Raw genomic sequence first — 12180 nt, 5'->3', positions numbered from 1 at the left:
ATTTCAACTACCGATGGAGCTTCTTTTATATACCAGTATAGTGCAACATTTCTTGAAACCACACAGACAGTCATCAAGTAAAACAAAAGAAAGTTCACTAATAGTTGAAATCCTCCATTATATTAACAATTTTATTTTTTCAATCATTTTTTGCTGAGGCTACAGGAAGTGTATTTAAAACATCAGTGCAGTTGGTGATTTGAGTGGAGAGCACAGCTGATGTACCAAACGCTTCATGGGAATTCTGTATTTTGCTGACAGGAAAATGAAAGAAGATCTGTACAAAGGCTGTGGCTTCAGTCTTACTCTGTTTTAATGAGAAAGCTGATGGCTGTGAGGTGGAACGGGAGGAAGACTAACACAAATAAGGCACCACAAGTTTCTCAGCACAACCAATGCCAGGGCTGAAGCTGAGATTATATGAGAGATGCAACACTTCAGCCACCACCGTCACTCCAACTGTGAACAATGAAGCGTTTAAACAAAAACTCTGAAACCTCAAATTTGACATGTTTTAAACTTTTAGAAAAAACGATTACTGACATGACCAGCTAACTAAAAACCTGTACCTTTAGCAATGAATCTTGATTGCGCCTAAAGGAGTTTGCTCAAAAATTAAACTTCTGGCTTCATTTACTCACCCTCTTGTCATTCCAAAGCCCATAATAGTTTCTTATTTTCTGTAAAATACTATAGGAGATGTTAGGCAGAATGTCCAAGCTGCTCTACTGTAAGAAAAGTGAATTGTGACTCCATAAAACTTGTATACAACAAAGTCTTCTGAAACCATATAATTGTCTTCCAATCTGACCGGCTGAAAAGTGGCGAATCCACTTAAAAACCAGGCTGATGTTATTTTTTCCTCAGCAGGACTGAAAAAAGACTGAAATCTAGTCTGACAGGCATCTAATGCACCATTCTTGAACTGTACAGAGCAAATGACATTTAAGACTGAAATCTGACATGACTTTTAATGTAGCGCACAAGTCATATGGACTACAAAGAACAACATAAGGGTGAGTCAGATCGTTCATTTTTGGGTAATTATCCCTTTAAAAAAACAATGTTATCAATGCCAATCGAGGTAGAATCAAAGTGGAACGTAGCAGTCCGAAGTCATAAAATTAAACTGCATCACTTTGACAGATCAGATTGGTGTCTGTCAGAACTTTTGACAGAGCTTACTGTATCTCCAATAATACTGTCTAATCGGGTTGTATTTACACATTATGCATATAGAGAATTTTAGAAGGCTGGCTTTTTTCTAGGTCTAAACAGTTAAAGTGCTCAACATACGCATTAAAAGCATAGTTCACCTAAAATTGACAATTTGGTCACATTTATTCACCCTCATGTCATTAGAACCTTTGGACCCCATTGACTTTCATTGTATGAAAAAAAAATAAGAAAAAAGAAAATCTGTGTTCCATGGAAGAAAGAACGTCCTACAGATTTTAAATGACATGAGGGTGAGCAAATGATCACAGAATTTTTTGGGGGGTGAACTATCCCTTTAAAATCTCTCTGAAACTAAAGCCAACATAATTGTTCACTGAACATCAAGCAGAAACAGACGAGCAGGCCTGAACCCAAACACTTCCATCCGGCCCAGATTTTGTGTATAGTGCCTGCAAGCTTCATTTACCAGAGCGAGAATGAGAAAAAGACTGCATAACACGAAAGCCAAGCCAACGGTTTCTTTCTCATCAACACTCCAACTGCATCTGGCTGAGCAATAACAACTCACATCTTGCCAGTTATCAACGCAACTAGCGCCTGTCCTTTTCAACTCCACCCACCTTCCCCCTGATCCTGCATTTCATTTGATATCAAATAAATAATGATTTGAAAGGAATCAGAAAACTTTGACCGTACCGTGGTCAAATACAGTACACCACAGTATGGTTAGATTAAGCAGTTCACCTCAAACACAAATCCCCGGCACACTGTACTCAGCCCTCTTTACATACAACACTAGTTAAGGCAATATCAACAAACAATATCTGTGTGCGGATTGAAGAAATTATTCACTGTGTAGCTCTACAAAAATCCTACCACCAAACGATGCAAAATATGAACAACAGAGTGCAATCCCGCAAGTCCACAAAGTGTGTTTCAAACACTCAAACTGAAGTTATGTTTCAGGAATCATACAAAGGAGAGTGTATGTCCTCATCTGTGAGAGAGGGAACACCGGAGCAGAGGTATACTGCAGCAGGAGGCTGTACAATTCCCAGACTCAGGTCTTAAAAGGTCAGAGGTCATGGGTTTTGTGGAGGGGACACTGGGGAAGAACTATGGGTCGCCGTTTTCCACAGTGGTTGGTAATACACCCAGTCTTCACCCTAGAAAAAAGACAAAAAATTAGAAAACTTAATTGCATAATCTTTAGTATTATGATTTTTAAGTGGGCCAAACCAGAAGTTAGCATTACTATAATTCACCCCGATTAAAAGCAAATAGGGTTTTTATATATATGTATACTTTTGAATTACTGCAGAAGATTAGCTTCTCATTGTGTTGCATGGCCAGACAGTCTTCACAAATTTGCGCAACTGTTTCAAAGCCTAAATATAATTGGCAGAAATAAAAAGCTAAAGTAGGCTTTAAACAAACATACCACGGGCACAATACTTTAACGTCACTGCCACTAAAATTTGAATTTGAATAGCTTGCAAGAGCGTGATTATAAACACATTGAGGCTGTAAAAGTGGATGACAGAGAAGATGAGTTCTGATGAGTTCCTGACGACCTTTGTGGACCCCTTTTTAGCCACTTTTAAGCAAACCACCTTTTCAAGACACACAATAACAGTAACAGAAGAAATGATGTTCTTTATGTTGTAGAATAAATTGTGAAAATATCTCAAGCTTGCATCAACCACAGACCTTATTTCAGGCCAAAAACCCTTCAAAAACCCACTGACTTCAGGACAATGGAATCCAAAGTGATTATATCCCGCAGCTCTCCAATCAAGCTTCACTTTGACACTCAGCACACAGTGTTGTTTCTTACCCATTCCCAAGTGAAACAGGGCATTAATTGAGACAAAATGTAGCATGTAACTTCAAACGTAGCCAAGAGTGGGATGTGTTGAAAAGTACAAGAATCGGTCACATTTCACGGACACTTTATTACTTGGAAAAACTACAAACAGTGGAAAACAGGCAATCCTTAACAAGAGTTAACTACAATAACAGTATATCCAAAATATCTTCAGTAACGTTTTTCTTATAACAGACTATTTTCAATACATGCAAATTATCATATGATTCTAAAACTAAGATGCAGATGTGTTCTTACTTTGCGCTCAAAGTATTTGGTCCTCCATGCTGTCTGTGTCTCTGCGCGATGCCTTTCCTCTTTCCTTTGCCTTTCTTCCAGGAAGCGCTTATGTTCTGTGGCTTTATCCATATCTCTTTCCTTGAGAGACTCCGTCACATGCTGCCACAGTCGCCTGAAGGGAGAAGAGTCATGGATTAAAGACGGAGCCTTCACACCACATCAACACACTCTCAGTGAAGGCTTCTGAATCCACAGACAACAAGACAGCTATGGGGAAATTATGATTTCACTTACAGTTCCTCCAAAAAACTAACTGTTACACATCCTGAACCTCATTTTGTTCCAAACCCATATAACTTACCGTCTCAGTCCTTCACAACTACTCTTTAAATCACTTGTTTTGCTGTTCAATTGGCTCATTTTTAACACATGGACATTAACACTGTTGAAACTGTATAGTTCAATCGTGTGGCTTGAACATAACAGTAAACCGATTGGCTGGTGTTACCTAGACTCGTAGGGCCCTTGCAGCTCATTGGGCCGTACTTGTTTTCTGGTGACAGGGAGTTTGGTAACGTCTACGACACGTGTCTCCCCGCTGGTGTAGGTAAACTCCATCACGCCGTTCCACTCACCCTGTACTCGGCACACCACGGAGTTGGTGGGGTTGTGTTTGACCTCTGCGTTCACTCTGAGGAACAAAGCACAGGTTTTTGTTACAGTCCACTGGCTCAGCTTTCTGATTAAAGTACTCATATCATAAAGAAACCAAATTAACTTCATCTTTATAAGTCAACATAAAATTTTATTTCACCCCACCCTGTTTATTTTTCCATAAGCCCCTGTTCTACATTTATTTTTTTTTTTTTTTATAATCTGAAATACAAATGATCCTGTCACTTAGAACTCCTCAAGACTCCAAAAAGAACACTAACTGATACTAAAGCTGGTGTCTAGATACCTTTTCAGCCAGTTGAACACGTTTCCTTCATTTGTATAGAATGCCTGACTATTTCAGTCTGATCTTAGCTAGAGGTTTTGTAAAAAAATTTAATGGAGCAGTGCAAACTATACTGGATCCCACAGAAAACCCACACTGAAGTCTTAAATTAAATTAAATTAAATTTAAGCATTTAGCAGACGCTTTTATCCAAAGCGACTTACAGTGCATTCAGGCTATCAATTTTTACCTATCATGTGTTCCCTGGGAATCGAACCCCCAACCTTGCGCTTGATATCACAATGCTCTACCAATTGAGCTACAGGAACACTAAAAATCTTAAAGGCAAAGCACCCCAAAAACAGGCAGTTTAATGCTAGGGGTCAGAAAGACGGTGGAAATTTATTAATGATGAATACAGTCACTTTTGATTAATTGAATGATCCTTGTAAATGGTATACTAATTAACAGTCCTTCAGGGCTACGGTTTAAATTTACATTGAAAACACTATACGGTCTCACAGAGATGGAAAACAGAGTCATGTAATGTGATCCTGACCTGTGTAGCTTGCCCCCATAGAACGGCTTTGTCTGGAAGGTGATGACTGCAGAGTAGCCCGTCTTGGCACAGTTGACGTTAACCTTTCCTCCCAGTTCCACCCAGGGTACAGTGAGGATAGAGCGGGCATAAGCAGAGGGCAGACTGAAGGTGTATTCCTCACCATGCTCCAATAGGTGTAGATTACCTGCGTGCACAGGAATGAACATTTCTGATAATCAACAATGGACGTGCAAAAATGCGTGCAAGGCAGGCGAAACTCACCTTCTCCAATCATAGAGACGCCAATGGACATGCCCATGAACTTGCTCTTGGTCCACACATGGGTGTTGACACACATCTGTCTCTCCTGGCATTCTGCATAGAAGCCTGACACAGGTGGATGATGGGAAACCTGCTCAGCCACAAAGCGGACATTGTAGCAGTCGGATGCGCACGAGGTCCCTTCTTTTGGGACTGCTGACGGAGGCATTGTCGCTTTGGGTACTTTCCAAGAGCAGTGGAAGGTCTCTCCAATGATGGGGTTGTAGGGCTTCTTGGCAATGGCACCTTTGCGACCTTCGTGGAAGGAAGTGAGGTAATACTCCACAAATCGGACCATACGGTCTATCGGGCTGGAGCCGTCGGTGATGGCCACAAAAAGGTCTGGATGGGACATAAAGTCTGCATACATTTCCAACAAGGAGCGCTTCTCCAGAATGAAGGTAGGCAGGACCACCTATAAGCCCATTTATTACACTGCATTATTTCATAATGAAGAAAATGTTTTGATGAAAGCACAATCAAAAGAAAGACTATTGGAGTATTTTTATTTGTTTACAAGATAACACTATTTCAGTTTTTCTACTTTAAAATTTCATATTCAGTGCGTTACTTGCAATTTCTTGGTAATTATGCAGGAAAGGCAGCAGCTATTTTTTTAGTCTTTAAGAGATTTAATTAAAAGTGGTATGATTAAAAACTTTATCTGAGGTTTGAGAAAGACACAAGATGAAATGAGAGCCATTAATGAGATGGAGCTGATATACCCTGGTGAGGTCCATGCCCAGTTTGAGCTGAGAGAGGAGGTGCAGAATGACGCTGCGCTCCTCTTCGACAGCACCCAGATCCTCCTCCTCGGCCGGAGTTGAATCCTCTACCTCCTGTGTGGCATCAATCTCCTCCTGCTCCTGAAACCCAAACCAAACGTCACGAACACATCCTACTTAACACTTTAATCACAAGGACAGATACTGAGTCTCTACTGAGTTTCTACACCTTTTGACAAATGACCTTTTCATAACTTTTTCAGTAATTACAAGCTACCTTTTTTAGTTTGTTTTACATTTTAAAGAGGTAGAGGCTTAATTATCTAATGAAAAAGCCAATGGAGAAAAAACAAAAACAAAAAACAGCATTTTATTGAACTGAGAATATTTAAAATATTTTCGTTAACTGATATAAAACTAAAATAAAATACAAATATTAAATGATAAACTAATAAAGAATGGTTGGCAACTAACAGAAAAAAAAATGTGTTGATGCACTAAAATTACTTGAACTGAAATAAAAATAAATGAAAGCCGTGTAGAAATGTAATTTAATAAAACTTAGTTTTAATATAAATTAAAAATATAGTACAAACTTTTTAAAGGCTAATGCTTGATTAAACGTTTTAGAGCTGAAAAAAAAAACTATTTAAATGTAGACCACATACATAATTGAAAGTTTTAATGACCTCTATAAAAGTTTCATGCCTGGAAATCATAATTTTACCTTTATTCGAAGGTATTAGTACACTAAGTGTTCCTTGAACCTATTCTCTATGATATTCTGTATCCTAAATATGGCTTGAGTCTTTCCTTCAGTGTAAGTCTCTGATCTCTTTCCTATTTTACCATGACGTTCATAAATATGATTACTTAAGTAACAGCACACCTATTTCAAGAGGCTGCACAAAATGAGGCATCATTTGTTTTTGTTTGTTTAAAACTCAAACCCTAAGTACGAGTAACAGTAACAGTGCTGTTGGCCTGAGCAAACACCACTAATGACACCTGCCAAAAACAGCTTCACAAAGTAGAATATTTATATATTTTTCTGTATATGATTGTTTTTGAAATGTAAATCTATCTGTTATGCTGCCTAAAATGATGGATGATACAGTCATGTGAAGCAAAATATTATTCAAGAATACTCAGGGGGAAAAAAACCTAAAGCATAGTAAACATTTAACACCGCAGACAAGTTTACTTGGGTTAATAGGGAGCCCTGTCTACAGTCTGATTTTCAGGAAGGCTCAGGACAGGTGTTTGTTTACGTGAAGGTAACTGAAGCAAAGAATCACTCTTGAGATTCACAGACTCAGTCTTTTCCAAAACAATAATGTCAGTAATTATCACTGGCATGAATATATCTGTCAATGACTGAGCTGCTGTGTTAACATACAGAGGCCCCAAAACATATTGAGATACTTCAGACATTAAAATGCATGAATGTCATTCATCTTATAACAAAATATTAAACCATTTTTAATGTTTTTTTTTTTTTTTTAAACAAAATATAGCACACTTTTTAAGCCAAATATTTCATAAAAGCAGGTATTAAAATTATTAAAATTATATCTTCAAAATGCAGACAAAGCACTTTTGGAACTTGGTTAAAGCTGGAGCGTGGAATTCGATGTTAAAACACTAATATCTACACTACCACTCAAAAGTTTGGAGTATGTAAGATTTTTGCGGAAAAAAAGGGCTGCATTTATCTGATAAGAAAACATTGTAAAAATAGTAATATTCATAACTATTATTACAATTTAAAATAACTTTTGTATTTCATGTGTATTTCAAAATGAATTTTCAGCATCATTACACCTGTCTTTAGTGTCACATGATCCTTCAGAAATCACTCTAATATGCTGATTTGCTGCTCAAGAAGCATCTCTTCTAATTATCCTTATTGTTGAAAAAAGTATTTTAAAAAGTACTTAATATTTTTGTGGAAACTTTTCAGGATTGCTCGATTAATAGAATTTTCCAATTATCAGAATTTTTTGGTAACAAAGTAAAAGTCTTTTGTGTCACTTTTGTACACTGATCTCCATGAGTGTCAACATTGTGTCTCTGTGATGCTATAAAACACTTGAGCATCCTGACCAGCCTGCTACTACTGTAACAGCACCGGCTCAACCAATGGCAGACAAGCTTTAAAGTGCCCTATTATGGATTTTTGAAAATTACCTTTCACGCAGTGTGTTACACAGCTCTAAATTTTTTAAAAAGCGCACTTTCAAAAGAAAGAGTCGACTCGGAGTCATCAAAACAAGTCGTTTTTAAACGAATCTTTAGCTGTTCAAGGTGACGTCAATGCGACGCGCTCACTTGAAACTTGAGCCTCCCCTACCTCAAACACCGTGGAGGATTCCTGTGTAGAAGACGCTGTGCTCTGCACTGTGGGGGTAAAGGCTGATTTATACTTCTGCGTCAAAACTACGCCGTAGGTCGTGTGTAGTACGTGCAGGCTGTGGCGTAGCCTGATGTGCACCTCTCCAAAAATGTTACAGCGCGTCAATTCTACGCGGACTGTAAACGCTGTGATTGGTCTGCTAGAATCCCTTCCTCTGAATGTACTGGAGTTTTGTGTGTTTTTATGTGCACTTCAATATATCTTAATGTTACACCTTGTTATATAAAATAAAATATACATCAGTAGTTGTCCGCGACAAACAATGTTGATCTGCCGTGTTACAAGTCCTTGTGGAGATAGAAAGAATGCCATCTTCTCCTGTTGCGTTGTTGTCTCCTTTTGTAGCTTTAAATAATGATTTAATTATCTGATATTTATTTGTCACCGTCACGGTTATATATGCTTTTCTGACGAGCTGCTTCTTCTTCAGCTTTTGTCATGGTACTGCGGGTTACACCAGCAACATGATGCCCGTGGACACTGCAGACTAGTGGTTTGCATGTGTACTGCATGTCAACCCAGACAACGATGCAGAAGTATAAATGAATACTGACGCATAGCCTACGGCGTAGGTCCGACACAGAAGTATAAATCAGCCTTAAAGTATCAGGAAATTTTTATTCTGAAAGTGGAGTAATTCTTTTAAAACCTGTTGCTGTCACTCTGTAGCCTACTGTAGCATGCAAGATACGCATTTAGTTTAGTGTGTGGTGTTTGCTCCGTGCAGCTTGTAGGTCTCTGTCAACAAGCAATATCAGTTCGCTCACAATTGTCTAAAAATGTGTTGATGAATAGCAATGTTTTTCGTTGTTATTACTTGGAGTTCTGATAAAGAATAGAGCAATACTTTGGTGTACAAACTGCAGTGCTTTATCAATACATTTCTGGATTGGGCTAACACATGTACCATTGCTGTCTGGGTGTTTACCACCGAGCTGTGGGCTATGTAATGAGGATGGGTGTTCTGTTATTGACATACACTACGAGCAGTAGACCAATCATGCAGTTTAGTGTCACGCAAAGGAGGGGTTTGGAAAAATGAATCGTTGAACGAAACATTTGGTAGTCGTTGAGCAAAAAAGGAACATTTAAATGCATATTTTATGACAATGAAAGTGTTTTTTTGACCTTGCATGCATGTCAACCTGTTGTTTGGGACACCCAAATATTAACCTTTCATTACCCATAATAGGGACACTTTAAGGCATTGAACTTCACCTGTGATTACACTACTAGGCTACTAAACCAGATGTTTAGAATATACTGCAACCACAAAAATCCCCAGCGCTGTTAGTTCTGAGAAAATCATAATTTGTTTGCAGATGCCATTTGATTTGATATTTTATCTAATGCAACAACACTGCTACATACTTAAGGGAGACTTAAGTATTTAAATAGACATTTAGTCATTATAAATACAATTAAAAATCTCTAATCTAAGACAAGCGTAGATCCTCAGTTTTTGATCAATGACTTTTCAAATCATGCATAATCATTCAATAAGGACTTTTGAAGATTATTGAAACTCAGATTTGTTTGCAAATCATTCACACACATTTGTAAATTAATACTACAGTTAGCAAGAATGTAAAAAAAAAAAAAAAAAAAGGTTAGATAAAGCAAATCTTACTCCAGCGATATCACATGAGTCCATTTCTAAAGGTTCCAGAATGGTTCCCTCTGTTTTGCCATCATCTTTGGTGATGCTGGGTAGCGTCCCTCCATTCTTCAGGATGTCTGGAAGTTTTGGCTCCAGCCACTCAAGTGCAGGGCCTACAGGGCACACAAAACCTTGCTCAGGGGTGTTCATATCACCGGCCCACCAGCACGATGCCCACACGCCAACAGCAGCCTCTAACGCCACAGGAATTCTGGGTGTTTAGCGCTCTGACAACTGACACAGAGCGGAAACCTGAGCCCAGGGTCTCACCGTCTGCACGGAGCCCTGCCCATTGTTGACTTGTTTACTTTTTGGCACGGAGACTAATCTGGTGGTTTTTGCTTTGTTCCAGTCATTAGAAAGTTCAGAAAGTTCACAAAGGTGGCTACTTTTTACAGTAGAAACGCAGGTGATTCTGGAACTGTGGGATGTTTACATCTTGTTTCTATCTAGTCAGAGAGGAATAAAATATGTATGCTTCATGACTGGGTAGTGTCAGACAGCTAGAAGACTTCACTTGTACACAAAACATGCAAATCCAACAGGAAACAACTTCATCCAAGAATTGATGCCGGTATTGTAACACAATTTGATAAGTCTGTCAACCACCGCGCTTCAGTGACGCCAGCAGAGCTCTGGTTACCTGCAGAAGTCTATCAGTGGTGGATACAGTTCCTCATTAATTATAAAACAATATTCCACTCCCTGAGCAGGGCCCTGGGTCATAAACTCTACAGGCAAAAACATGACCTGAGATTATTCAATTTGCGACCACAAACACTTGTGGTTTTTCTATAATATTAAATGGAAAATTAACTACCATTGCTCTGTTCAGCTATTGGTTACCTTGGTTCACCCAGACACTGTGACGTATGCAGAAGGGCTTGTGGCGTTGTGTATTTTGATCGTATTGCATTGACCTGGATTACACATAAGGATCAGCGAGCCTCAGTGAATATGTGATTTAAGGTATTCAATAACTGTCTGATAGCGGATTTGCAGAAAGAGAGTATGTGTGGTTCTCTAAAAGACTCTTGTTACGTCCTGTGACGTAGACTTGCCGTTGTATTGTGCTGGTGAATGTGTTCACTTTTTCTTTTATCTCTCTCTCTCTCTCTTTCATGCAGCACTCCAAATCATCTGCAGCTGATCTTAATTAGCAGGAGCGTGGCTTTTCTGCTGGCAGCGTTTATAAAGCAGCAAAGAGACTGTGATCGAGAGGAATCCCTCTCCATCTATCCCAGACAGAGTTGTGTGAACTGTTGTTGAAAAGAGAACTTATGTGGTGAAACCTGTTGTCTGAGTACAAGCATTTAGACTGTGTGAGTTTGAATGTTTAAACCGTGTAGGGAGACGGGCGCCAATTTATTTGGATTATCCATCCCTAAACTTTTCTCCTGTTTATGTATTGTTAGTCAGGGAGAGAGGTAAGATGACTGTCTTTATTTTTCTTTTCTTTTGTTAGGTAATTTATCTGGGTTTAAACTTTAGAAATCCCTTGTTTTGTTTGTTATTTTGGCCTGGCCCTCTCCTGACGATTTGGTTATTTAAACTTGTTTTGTTTGTTTGTTGATCATTTGTTTGCTTTATAAATATTTGGATACTTTTTATTTAAATAAAAGAAACGTTTAGTAAGCGTATTTTTCTTCAGTTTTCTTTTGTTTGTGTGAATCAAAAGGGTGTTGTGTAGCCTTCTGGATCTAACTCCGTGAGAGGTATTTAGAACTGGGATAGATGGAAAGGAGTTTTCTCACATTTATATATTTGTTACAACACTTGTTACTCCCCTTGAAACCCCTTAGACCAAAAAAAAGGGGGAACGTAACACTCTACATTATTAATCTTTGGGTTGCATTTCGGCAGCCAATAGACGAGTGTTACACAAATTGCACTATGATGGTATTCAACAAAAAGGGAGGCTGTATCTGCACCATGTGTAAGTTAAAACATGGTTTTTGTACTTCTAAACAGTTGAGGCTAAAAAGATAAATGCATTTAAATACCTGACTAGATCCAGACTGGAATATCAGTGAGGGCTGTGATTCCCAAAAGCACAAGAAGCCTATGGTGCCTGTGATGCAGTCCTTAATCAGTGAATATCTATGTGTTCTGATTGTATGCAGCACCAGCAGCTTTGCATATCTTTACAAATCACCTACTATTAAAAACAATCACCTACATTCACAACATAATTTAGGCTTTACAAATAGTTTTTAAAGGATGGGAGAGTTGCACTACAATGGAAAGGTTAAGAAATGGTTAAGGTTTGGTCACATTCACTGTTGCTCAAC

General features: G+C 38.5%; 1 protein-coding gene across 1 annotated transcript in view; it reads right to left on the bottom strand.

Moving 5' to 3' along the window:
- Positions 1–112: 112 nt before the first annotated feature.
- Positions 113–12180, bottom strand: part of osbpl11 (oxysterol binding protein-like 11) — a 12815-nt gene continuing 747 nt past the window's right edge. The window contains exons 2-8 of the mRNA XM_059500797.1: positions 9860–10100; positions 5814–5954; positions 5050–5503; positions 4786–4972; positions 3795–3977; positions 3305–3458; positions 113–2345 (exon numbers count right to left, since the gene is read on the bottom strand). Of these exons, the coding sequence (XP_059356780.1) occupies positions 2262–2345; positions 3305–3458; positions 3795–3977; positions 4786–4972; positions 5050–5503; positions 5814–5954; positions 9860–10100 (1444 nt within the window). The 3' untranslated portion in view covers positions 113–2261. The remainder of the gene's footprint in view (positions 2346–3304; positions 3459–3794; positions 3978–4785; positions 4973–5049; positions 5504–5813; positions 5955–9859; positions 10101–12180) is intronic.

This window comes from Carassius carassius, chromosome 19, assembly GCF_963082965.1.
Source record: "Carassius carassius chromosome 19, fCarCar2.1, whole genome shotgun sequence".
Taxonomy (NCBI): Eukaryota; Metazoa; Chordata; class Actinopteri; order Cypriniformes; family Cyprinidae; genus Carassius; species Carassius carassius.
The sequence above is the reverse complement of the archived record's forward strand: the minus strand, read 5'-3'. Positions and strand labels throughout refer to the sequence as shown.